The 12139-nt window shown below is 37.7% G+C and overlaps 1 protein-coding gene across 1 annotated transcript; it reads left to right on the forward strand.

The window, feature by feature from the left end:
- Positions 1-1025: 1025 nt before the first annotated feature.
- Positions 1026-10159, forward strand: ncam3 (neural cell adhesion molecule 3). The gene is made up of 16 exons (XM_059339684.1): positions 1026-1260; positions 1970-2041; positions 2261-2455; positions 2922-3059; positions 3468-3611; positions 3829-3946; positions 4935-5089; positions 5233-5366; positions 5894-6029; positions 6151-6318; positions 6495-6614; positions 7539-7666; positions 7752-7920; positions 8113-8311; positions 8417-8545; positions 8859-10159. Exons 1-16 carry the CDS (start codon positions 1197-1199, stop codon positions 8884-8886), a joined length of 2097 nt encoding a protein of 698 aa, XP_059195667.1. The 5' UTR covers positions 1026-1196; the 3' UTR covers positions 8887-10159.
- Positions 10160-12139: the final 1980 nt, after the last annotated feature.

Here is a 12139-nt window from a genome sequence, read left to right on the forward strand (position 1 = left end):
AGCAGAATGATAATTGGTGCCGCCAAACCTGGCTCCAGTGCTGACATAGTGCTGTGGAGAAAGGTCTGGCTGACATCCCACTGACTTTAATCAAAAATGAACTTCTTTAATCAAAGTTCAAGTCTTGAAGTCTACTTTGATGTGATGTTGGCTTGAATAGCTTGTGTTTGAATTAGAAGATTAAACGAGACAATCAACACAATCAAATCCGGTTTCTTTTACAATGACCAAGTATGGGCTGTTTGTCAAAGTTAAGAAAATGTTTTCTTCGCACTAGAATAGGTGTCATTGAGGTGCGTTGATTTCTGCATCCTTAAGGATGTAGGACATGTGAATGGTGCCAGTGTGGTAAATTTGGCATTTGTGTGCAGTTTGCTGCGTGTGCTTGGGAAGAATGTAATTCTTTTTAAACGAGAGAGGAAAAAACGATGGGATGATAAAAATATCTCTCCCCATCTCTTCTTCCCCTGGGGGGGTTGGCTCACCGCTTTCATCCGGTGGTCTGGAGGAAGAGAGAAAGAACAGGGTGGAGATTTTCTTGTTCTTTCTTGTAAATGTATTTATTTTGGTTTACTTCAAGAATTGTATTTTTTTCTCAAATTATTATTGAATTGCTTTGTTCTTGATGCTTTGGCAATATTGTTCACCTGATATTCAGGCCATTAAAGTACTGCAATTGAAAATTCACAAGGCGAGAAGGGAGGAATAACAGGTTTAAAATGTACAGAAAAATAGAGACAAACAAATGATAGTAAGAGACAATTGTGAGCCAAATAAGAAACAAAGAAGAAATATAAAAGAATGAGAGGAGGAGAAACATAGATCAGTCATCACTTCTCATTTCTTCCCATGAATGACCCACAGTAACTCCGCCGGGGCTAAAGGAGGATGAAAGAGCCATGCTTTCTCTCTTACTCTCCCCCCACCCCTTTCTCATTTCCTCTCATATCCACTGCTCTCTTGCCCCTATATAACCTCTGACAGACCCTCTCCCGTTATACCCGGGATAGGAAACAGGTGTTTGCATCACAGCGTGATACAGATATTTAAAGTTTGAGACATATTTTTGGTCCAGTTTTTGAAACTTTATTCATTAAGTATTTGGGCATTCTGCCCTGACTGAAAAACCAAAACATTTAGATCTCAGAGTTTTGATTTGAAGTCATACCGATTTGGTAATCAGCAGTCAGGTGAACATGACAAACCCATCAGCTCTCATCCTGAAGATAGCCTTGCTGCTACTGCCACTGCAAGGCACAGGTAAGATCTGTTTTGTTATTTTATCATGATAAACTGTGTTGTAATGATATGTTTTGATACACACTGCATGGCTCAAGTGTTGAAAATGTTTGCAAAAGTAAGTTTATGTTGGTAATTTGAAATGTAAGCAGGAAATAACCAATAACTGACTGTTTTTGTCCCAAATCTAAATTTTCCATGTCTGTAAAAACAAGGAAAACACATGTTTCGGTTGGATTGTGATCTTAGAAAAAGATTTAAAAAAAACAACAACAAAAACCCCAGATCTTTCAACAATTGAAATCTTTTTGCAGCTGAAAAGGTTCAGGTTTTGCAGAGCTTTCTGGGTTTTGTTTAAATTAATGTAAATTTCATATAAAAGTTCTCATCTACATGTTGGGATCAGTTTTTGCTCATGTATTTATTACAGATTATTTTAATGTCAGGTGCTTGAGTTTAATGCCATAAGGTAGACATGTATTTTATCAGTCCATTTTTTAAAAATTACCAATATTCAGCGCTCTATGATTCTTAAATTGATATTTTTGTTGTTTTAGTGATAAAAATATGTATAAATGTAAAATCAGACTGTTTTGGCATAAAACTAATCCATTCACTACAGAGCATTAATCGGTGACATACACATTTCAGAACTATTGGGTTCTAAATACCTTTTGGAAAGTAAAAAATATCAAAAGAAAAACAAAAGTCTTCATCTTTCCTCCTCTAGATGCAGAGCCGGAAATACTTATCAGTAAGCAAGATATTCACTTGGGAGAAGAGATCGTTATGTTGTGTAAAGGTGAGTAATTTCAAACATTTGACCAGTAGAAATGAAAAAAGTTGGATTACTACCTGTTGAAGTTGTATGTATGTTGTTTGTTTTTATGGCCATGATTGTTGCTTCCATAGGGGGCCAATTTAGAAATAAATGTTTTTCCAAAAGCTTTTAATTGCCATTCTCTGATATTTGTATTTCAATTCCTAAAAAAATCAAATCAATTCTTGTCTCATGTCTTAGTGGGGGAAGAGGGAGAAATAGCGTGGCATCTCAATGGGGAAGAAATCGATCCAGACAGGGTGGAAAAAATAGATGAGCTTTCCTCTAAATTGACCGTTAAGAAAGCCACGATGCAGGATGCAGGCAGGTATACCTGTCATTGTGAATATGACAACGGACACACCGAGGAAAAGGGGCTACAGCTGTATGTTCATGGTACGTAACAAATGGCAGTCCTTGCTGAACCTCTATAGTTTATTTTGGTGGTGTTATAGTTTGTGTGACCATGGAGTTGGGAAAATTGCAGCTCTTATTGTGTAATATTATGAACTCTAGTGAACCCTATAAAGTCAACAGGGATCTATCAACTTCTGGTAAATTCAAGAGTTCTGGGAATAACCAGATGTTAGTACTTTTTCTTAGTTTAGCAGCTGATTTTGAAATGTAACTCATTGCAACCTCTCTGCAGACCCTGTTGTGATCTTCCTCATTATTTTGTGTAGTAAAAGTTTGTGTATGCTAAATGGATTGTCTTAGTGCAGAGTATAGAGTCAAAGCCACCACAGTGGAAAATAAAGATAGATCATATTCAACTCGTAAGGACATTTATTTGATGATGTCATTCATTCTCTTGATTTATTGCATAGAAAGAAAGCATCCTAACCTTCTGCTCTTTTATTAGAGGGTCCATCATTTGGAAGCACCAAAGTCTACCATGAGTTTCTGGAGGGTAAAGACAGTGTGGTGCCATGCCTGGTGAGCGGCCGGCCAGCAGTGGATGTTCACTGGCTCAGAGACAAAGAAGAAATCCCCTCTAATGGTAAGACCAACACCTGGAGCTTCCCTGCAGTTTATAGGGTTTTAATGGTTAAAACATTACATTTGCAACTGTGGAGGCATGTTAGAAACTTGTTACTTTTATTTGCTAAACACTGATGCCTATTTAAAATTGACATAAGAGTCAATAAGTCAAATCCATGTTGAAGAAACATGATATTTGATACAGCAAGCTACTTAAAAATACATAAACAGTTCTGCGAAGAATTGTTCTCATAGTAAACACACACAGCAGTAAAAGATGAGAAGTGCCCCAAAAAAGACGAAGTAAAAGTGCCGTGAAGTCCATCTGCTCTCTCCTTAGGGTGCCACAAACAGTTTTTTCCTCCACCTTGGGGAAATCTGCAGAGACATAACTCCTTACTTTCTGTTCTCTCATCACTCACTTCAGCAGGAATGCGTGTGCGTCAGCTGCCTGATAACTCATTGCTCATTGAAAAAGTGAGGAGAGAGGATGCTGGGACATACGTGTGTCAGGGTCAGATCAGAGGAAGGCAGGTCTACGCGCCACTCTCTGTCTCTGTTGTCGTTAATGGTGAGTATCGTGTACACATCAAGAAAAAAAAGGGTTTGAAAGATAATTTATGACACAAAGATTCTGATTTGGTGAACTGCACTAAGCCATTTAGTGTTATGGTGAGGGATGCTTCATTGTTTAGGCACAAATAAAAAAAAAAAAGTATTTTACTTTGAGTCGCAATTTAAAGCCTAAATAAAGCCTAACTTTGACAAAAATATGATTCCTTCTTCAGCTCCTCCTACTGTGCGTATAAGAGAAGAGGTGAAAAAGGTGCTGGCTGGCCCAGAAATGAACGTTTCTCTGTTGTGTTTGGTGTCTGGTCAACCAAAACCCAACATCAGCTGGACCATGTAAGTCTTAAAGCGAGTTGGCCACATTTATTTTGTCTCTCCATACATTTTGTATGTTGTATGCATCTGTATGTTGACAATGTATCCATAGCCAATGTAAGACCTACCGTAGATGGCAGTCAGCACGCCCCTAGAGAAGCAGGCAGGAGTCCCAGCACAGAAGTTAAGCAATAAACTGCTCTGGACTGAGGCAGCAACAAAACATATTTTAGCCCCCTAAAACAAAATTCAACAAGATTAAAGGTACAGTATGTAATTCTGGACAAAGCTAGTACACACTGTTGAGTCTCATTCAAGGTACTCCAACCCAAAGCGTTGGTATTTGATGACTTGGGAATGAGACTCCACACTACCTTCAATTATACACTATATTTAGAATATTTTCAATGCTTTAACTTGCCATCAGACAGCCCGTTCCATTGGGGAACTGCCATCTCTCTTCTTCTCATCTTTGTGACTTTGGTGAATCCAAACAGACCCAAGTCCCCAAAACTAATCAACTGAGGCAGCATTAGAACAGCAGCTCCTAGATTCTGCGAGATAAAAAGTATTGCATTTGAGATCAAAAGTATTGCATTTGTCAAAGAGAGCATAGGTAACAGCTTCAGTTCCCCTCGCATAAACATAGAATAATATTACTTTTTTAAATGGGCCTTTTTTAAGAAGTACTTTTTGCTACTGCCCCATGTCCCCAGCGGTACATTGCTTAGAGTCAATGCCAGTATTCCTTCCTGCCTCTCCAAACTGGGGCGTGCCAAACACCATCCACTGAAGGTAATCCACTGCCTATGGATAAGTAGCTTATACAACCTCACTTCAAAAAAATGTGAACTATCCCTTTAATGTTGTGTCCTCCTGTGGCCTCATTCTTTCTCCAATTAAGAAGTTTCTGCAGATACCTGGGTCTGGATATGAATCCATAATGTATGACTAAAAAATCCCTACAGCATGACTCAGCATGTATTTTGCTTCTCATTTCCTTCTTCAGGCCACAGCCATTCGACCCTTCACGTCATGAATTTAACTCAGACAGCAGCCAGTTGACTATAAGGTCTGTTGCCAGGAATGACTTCGGAGAGTACATCTGCACTGCTACCAACAAGATATCTGAAAGCAGTGCTACCATTATGCTCCATGTTTATGGTTAGTGCAATTTTAAGGTTATTTCACATGGCTGAAAGCTCCATTAGCTCACAATAAACTCATCAATTAACAGCAACCTTTAAACACAGTGACGTTTATTTCATCCCGTTGTACTAAAATGATTCTTGATATGTTTCACCCAGAGGCCCCAGAGGTGATTGTGTCAGCAGAGCAGCAGAGTGTATCAGTGGGAGAGAGTGTGTCTGTATCCTGTAATGTCTCTGGCCATCCTCAGCCTGAGATGCACTGGCTCAACAAGCACACTGGACACACAGTGGTACGAGTGCACGGACACATACCAAACAGATACAGTACAGGCCAAAAGTTTGGACACACCTTCTCATTCAATGCGTTTCCTTTATTTTCATGACTATTGACATTGTAAATTCATCAAAACTATTAATGAACACATGTGGAATTATGTACTTAACAAAAAAGTGTGAAATAACTGAAAACATGTCTTATATTCTAGTAAGCAAAGGGTGGCTCTAAAATACAAGACATGTTTTCAGTTATTTCACACTTTTTTTGTTAAGTACATAATTCCATATGTGTTCATTCATAGTTTTGATGCCTTCAGTGAGAATCTACAATGTAAATTGTTATGAAAATAAAGAAAAACTTATTGAATGAGAAGGTGTGTCCAAACTTTTGGCCTGTACTGTACACACAATATCAGCTGCACATACTAAAAATGCTACAGTAATTCCACTGGCTCCCAACAGCATAAGATTTGAGCCTTTAGAGACTAATGTTTGATCCAATATATGACTGCATATTTCCTTTTGTGCCTCCCTCTGTCAGGACTCTACCACTGATCGTGTCCGTGCTGTTAATGGTGCGTTGGTGATTGATGCAGTAGTGCCCTCTGATGGTGGAGTGTATTCCTGCATGGCTATCAGCACCTCTGGAAATGCATCACGAGACGTTGCAATATACAGTAGGAGTTTATGTCTATTATTGCCCCTGAAGAAAAAAGTTTACCAAAGGAAAAGTATATTTAATCTTAACTTATAAGTATAACTAGTACATACATTTGACAATTTTCTATTTACACACAGCCCAGCCCGGTCTGCCGCAATGCCTGTCAGGCTCACCTGGACCATCCTCAGTCCACTTCTCCTTCAGACACTCACCCATCAGTGGAGGAACACCAATCACAAATTTTGTTCTGCAGTGGAGGCAAAGTGCAGTGGAACAGTGGAAGGAGATTACAGTCCCAGTTTCAGGTAAAATCATCTCTTCAAAGAGTTTTTTTGATATATTTATATTGTCCCTCTAAGAAGAAAATCCACCCGTGAATAATTTATTGTTTATGAATTTGTGATTACACCATAAATTACATTTAATTCTGCACAATAGCTGATGTGATGTCTTACTGTGTGCCTTTGTTTGATTTTTGCAGGTCCCCTAGTTATCGACAATCTCAGGCCGTACACATGGTACACAGTGCGCATGGCTGCCATGAATGCAGTGGGAGTGGGACAGTTCTCAGAAGCAAACACTGTCCGCACCCAAGGATCACGTAGGTGCTACACACATTAACAACATATTAGTGACATACATTGTCAAAACACACCAATTCCATACTGTGTGTGAAGCATTAACTGGATATGCAAATGTGTTTACACTGGGAAAATTAACATTTGGTAACTATTATTTCATTACACTGTAAAAATATTTGCAGAAATTACAGTAAAACACTGTCAAATTGCATCAGAAATTAAAATCATAAGTTGCAATATCACCGTAGTAGACACTTATTTAACGTAAATTAAGGAATAGTACAGAATTTAAACTGTAGAAATCCCACTCACTATATTTTTTATGGTGAGGTTCTGGCAACCACAGCTGCCGGTATTTTACCGTAAATTAAACAGATCCTTTTTGACATTGTAGTTCCCATACTCAAACACACTGATCTGAAGCTTTGAGTCAGTTACTGTAAATAGTTTATTAAAAATATATAAATATACCACTTCTGATCAATTAATTTCAGGCTTAAAATATCAACTTCTAATTAAGTCCCACCTACTTCAAGTTAAAACTCTGCCCGTAGAAATGTGAAAAGAGATACAGATAATTTAGATGGTTGAACAGAAACTGTCCACATTTACATAAATATATAAAAGACAACCATTTATTGACTGCTTTATCTGCCATCACTAATTTTTCATATTCATTTCTCATGTAACCATCATCATAACTAATCCATGACATCATCAACTGCTGCCTGATGTCCATTCATGCTGCTGATGACACCATGTTATCTACTGTCATCCATTCTTAGAGGGTAAAGTACATGCAGTATTTTACTAAACAATTAATACATTAACTGACATGCTTAGTAGTCTGTATGTAGCCTATATAAATTGAATGAATTCTTTTTAATTGATTAGTTTGTCATCAACTCTTGTTTTTCTCTTTGTCCCCTGTGTGTGTTCTGTAGGTGAACCAGACAGTCCAGTTTTGTCGACCGATGAGAAGAAAATAGAGGGCAACTCCTTCTCTGTCCCACTGAAACTGTTGGAAGATGGTGGAAATCCTCTGCTGCAGTTCAACGTACGGTACAAACAGGTGAGTCTTTGTCTACCTTTCTTACTGAACTGCCCTTTTGGTGGTTTCTGTCTACTTACTTCCATCCTCTCCGATGCTCTGTCAGGATAAAGAGGGAGCTGAGTGGAAAGAGATGCAGCTGCCGTCTGACTCTGTCACTGTCTCACTTCAAGACCTGTCCTATGGCTCAGACTATGTACTGGAAGTGTCAGCAGTCAACTCTAATGGTTCCTCTATCCCTACCATCTTCAACTTCACCATCTCAGGACAGTCTGGTATGTGGCCTCCCACATGACATCATGCTAAATGTGGATTAAACTATGAACTGGAAGCGGTGACACAAATTGTTCTGAGATTAGCTGCACCTAAATATCATGGCATGACAGATCCATTCACAAAAAAGTGTTGCTTGCCACTGTGCAATGTTTGCCATACTTTTAGTAAGGTCTTTTTATCTCCTCCCTCAGGCAAAGGCAGCAGCCAGAGCATGACTAAAGGCAGTGTGGTTGGCATTGTCATGGTGATCTTCCTGGTGGTATTCCTGGTGGTAGACGCCACCTGCTGCTACACAAATCGATGTGGCCTGCTTATGTCTATTGCTGTAAAATTCTTTGGTCAGAACGTCCCAGGCCTCAAAATGCTTGAAGGAGACGAAACCACTAATGGGTAAGTAGAAGTGTATATTCATGTTTCATGTATGTTTTTATGAAAATAAAACCTTTTGTGTCATCATGTTGTCATGACCATATTTAAATCTTTGTGTGGCTGCAGAGAAGTGAACCTGAAGGGTTTGCCAACTCCCATAGGCAGTGTGCAAAATGACGGGATTCAGACACTCAGTAAAGAGGCGGGGCAGCTCACAGAGGTCACCTGCGACAAGGCTCCCCTTACTAAAAACGAGTATGTTCATTTATTTATTTAGCTGTTTGTTGAGTTTAAAGGTATATTATGCAGGAATTGTTGCTTACTCTTTGTAAACACAACATTCAAATTTTGCCCGTCATACCAGACTCAATGAAAGTTAATTTGCCATACACTTCAACTGAGAGGAATGGCTTTTGTATAAGTCTATGGATTGTTTTTTAAAGGAAGATCCTGCATAGTATATCTTGAAAGCAATTGATAAGACTGCTGGACATCCGCTAGATCTGTTTGCAACACGTTCTCGCTCTGACAACAATATCTCACTGTTGAATTTTGTCTTCCCCTACAGGAAAAACGTGCACACTGCCCATGCATGAGTCCAGAAACAACAAATAAGAAGTATAAACCAGCACTGCACTAAGTGTAGACGAGAAGAGAAGATATCAAACGATCATCCAGTCTTAATAACTGAGTGAGAATTGTCAGCGATTTCTGCATTCAATAAAACTGCTGTGGGAAAGGTCAATCATTACTGACAGACAGCAGGGAAATACTGTTGTCTGTGAAGGTTCTTAAAACTGGGCTGTTTCAGACGTCAGTACTGTTGGAGTTAGAGGACAGTTCACATAGAGACTGACACAGGCTATAGACAAGAGATGATGACCTTTTGCAGTTTTATTGTTGTTCTGTGTGCTCTGATTTAGACTAGTTTAAAAGACAAAAATCTCATTTAACAGGGTTATCGTGATGTCTGTGTTTTACAGGGTAAAATTCTTGGTCTTAGAAATTCATCTTCAAATTGCTATATTTTCTAAAAGTCCTTTTGAATGTTGTACACAGACACATGAACTTATTTTATTCCTCTTTGTTAAACATGCCATAGTATCCTCTGTGATGTATTGAAAATATTTGTCTCTGTTAATGATGGTATTCTTGTATATCTTTTTATCGTTATGAACTTTTTATTATTAACGTGCATCATGGCTGCTCTAATGTAAGACTAAACAGTTTATATGTTCAGATGAAATAACTCTGTATCCTGATACTAGCTAGTATTTTTGAATAATATAGAGGGCATTTTCAGCTTAAACCGAACGTATCTAACCTCCATACCATACATGAGAGAAATGTATCATGGCAGGCTTGAAAATTGAAGCCAGTTTTGACTTTATAAGCAGCTTTACTGTAAAGCACTTTTTTCTGAAGGAATTTTAGAAATGGTCGGCAGCTAACACTGACACATAGGGGACCTGTAAATAAAAGCAACTTTTATCATGAGTAGTACCTGTAATAATAGGCAACATGTAAAGCATTTATACACTCAACAAAGTTGACTCATGCAGTTTGTAGTTATATTCAATATCAATATTTACAGTAAACAAATATGTTCAAGAGAAAATCCTTTGAGCAAAATATTTAACTCTGTTATGACTTTTATAAAGATACTTTTACTATCAAAACACTTGTCATATTGAAGTATATCATGCTTGCCAGTGGCTTCATCTTAATGAAGTGCTTTGATATTGTTGTAATTTTGTATTAAACACTGTACATGGCTGTGAATACACATATTGTTACTTCTTTGCGTTTGATTAAAACATGAACCCTACAATAGATTTATGTCTTTTGTGCTCACCAAATAAAAGATTGTGAACTCATTTTAGTAGCATCTGAATTACAAAATCATTGACATATCCCTTTTCGTTCCCTCTCATCTCCTGAATTCTAACTTCTGACACAGACCTTCTCTCTCTCTCTTAGTTAAATGAAGTGGAAGTGTCTGCATGTCAGTGTGATACTGACTTAAGGAAATTTTAGTTTTTTTAATCTGGCAGATTTAACATAGTTTTTTAAAGCGACAATTGAGTTTAATGAACCAATGAGCTGAAATATTGAGACATGGTAAAAAGGGAGATTATGTTGGTCTTTTGAAATACAAGCCTTAATCCATTTTTGTCCCAAAGAAAAGCATCCATGTCTGTATAAACAAGGAAAACACTTATATCTTTTGCACGGGGATTGGGGAAAACAATTTTATTTCTCTGCACACTGTACTGCCCTGTATTAAAAGTGAGTGATAATAAAACCTCTCACCCCTTATCGTATCTTCTAAGAAATAATACCTTATGAAAACAATTGAAGCGTATTCTTTTGATAATAAATTGTTGATTTTTAATGTAATTTTTTAGTGTTGTGAGCAGTAAAAAAGAAAATAAACTAGATAAAAGGGATCAATGATCTAATTAGTAGAACTTATACAGATGTTTTGCAAGAGCAAAGTTAAACAAGGACTGCAAGCAGTACTGAACGGGCCCTCGCAGTACACGCGTGTCGGGGCATGCTGCCGTCGGGGTGTGTGCGTTACTGGGGCCAGTCTATACCACCCCTATGAATTTCATTGCCTTAAGTGTTATAGTGTGGCCACGGTACCAAATATGAAATTTGACTGCCACCACAGTGCCACCTAGGGGCCGATCAATAAAACCTTAAAGGGTTATCCTCAGGAGGGCATTGACAATAATTGTACCAAGTTTTGGATAATAATGCACAAACTATCCCTTTAATCCTCATACAGTTTCTGAAGGAGGACTCTTAAGTGATATGTATAAGTTAGAAGAGGCAGGTAGCAATGGTGGAAAGTAACTATGTACATTTACTCAAGTACTGGACTTAAAGTAAAATTTTGAGGTATTTTTATGTACATTTTATGTAACTTTATACTTCTACTCCACTACATTTTGAGACATGATACATTTAAAATGATTTTTATAAATTAAACCACTTAAAAGTTTATTAGGTAGTTAAAATGAGCGGAGTGGAGTCATTACACAGTGTGGTATTAGTACTTTTACTGAAGTAAAGGATCTGAACACTTCTTCCACCACTGTCTTTTTTACTTCTTTACTTTTTTTTTACATTAATTTTTCTTTCTTTATTCTTATTTTTTTATTTTATTTTATTTTTTATTTTATTTTTATTTTTTATTTTTTATTTTTTAATAATTATTTTTTTTCTGCGTTTCTGCGCATGCGCGGCTCTTTCCGTTTCTGCGCATGCGCGGCCGTTTTCACTTGTGCGCATGCGCGGTCGTTTTCGCTTCTGCGCACGCGCGGGCTTTGGGGCGGTTCTGCGCATGCGCGGTCTTATGGACAATGCGCATGCGCAAAACTTGCGCATGCGCAGAAGCGGGGGAAAGCCGCGCATGCGCCGAAGCACAGCGGGGCCGCGCATGCGCAGAAACGCAGAAAAAAATTTAAAAATAAAAATTTTAAATTTAAAATTAGATATACATTTTGCAGGGGTTGTTATCTTAAAAAGAAATATACATTTTTAAAAAATCACTTAAAACTATGGAATAAACAGACTAAATATGAGAATCCCAACTAAATAATACTACAGTTTACAGCCCTGAAAGAAATGTATTTATTTATATTTTCTTTTATCTATCTATTTATAGGTATGTATTTATGGGATAGCCCTAACAATGCAAGTGCACACATGACACTAATCTTCTCTATTTCTTTTTTTTCTTCCCCTCTCCTGATGGGAAACAAATGCAAAAGTTCTAATAAAAATAACACCCAAAAACTTAATCAATAATTTAATTATTGTCCACCACAATGAAACCTG

The sequence above is a fragment of the Centropristis striata genome, chromosome 8, assembly GCF_030273125.1.
Source record: "Centropristis striata isolate RG_2023a ecotype Rhode Island chromosome 8, C.striata_1.0, whole genome shotgun sequence".
Taxonomy (NCBI): domain Eukaryota; kingdom Metazoa; phylum Chordata; class Actinopteri; order Perciformes; family Serranidae; genus Centropristis; species Centropristis striata.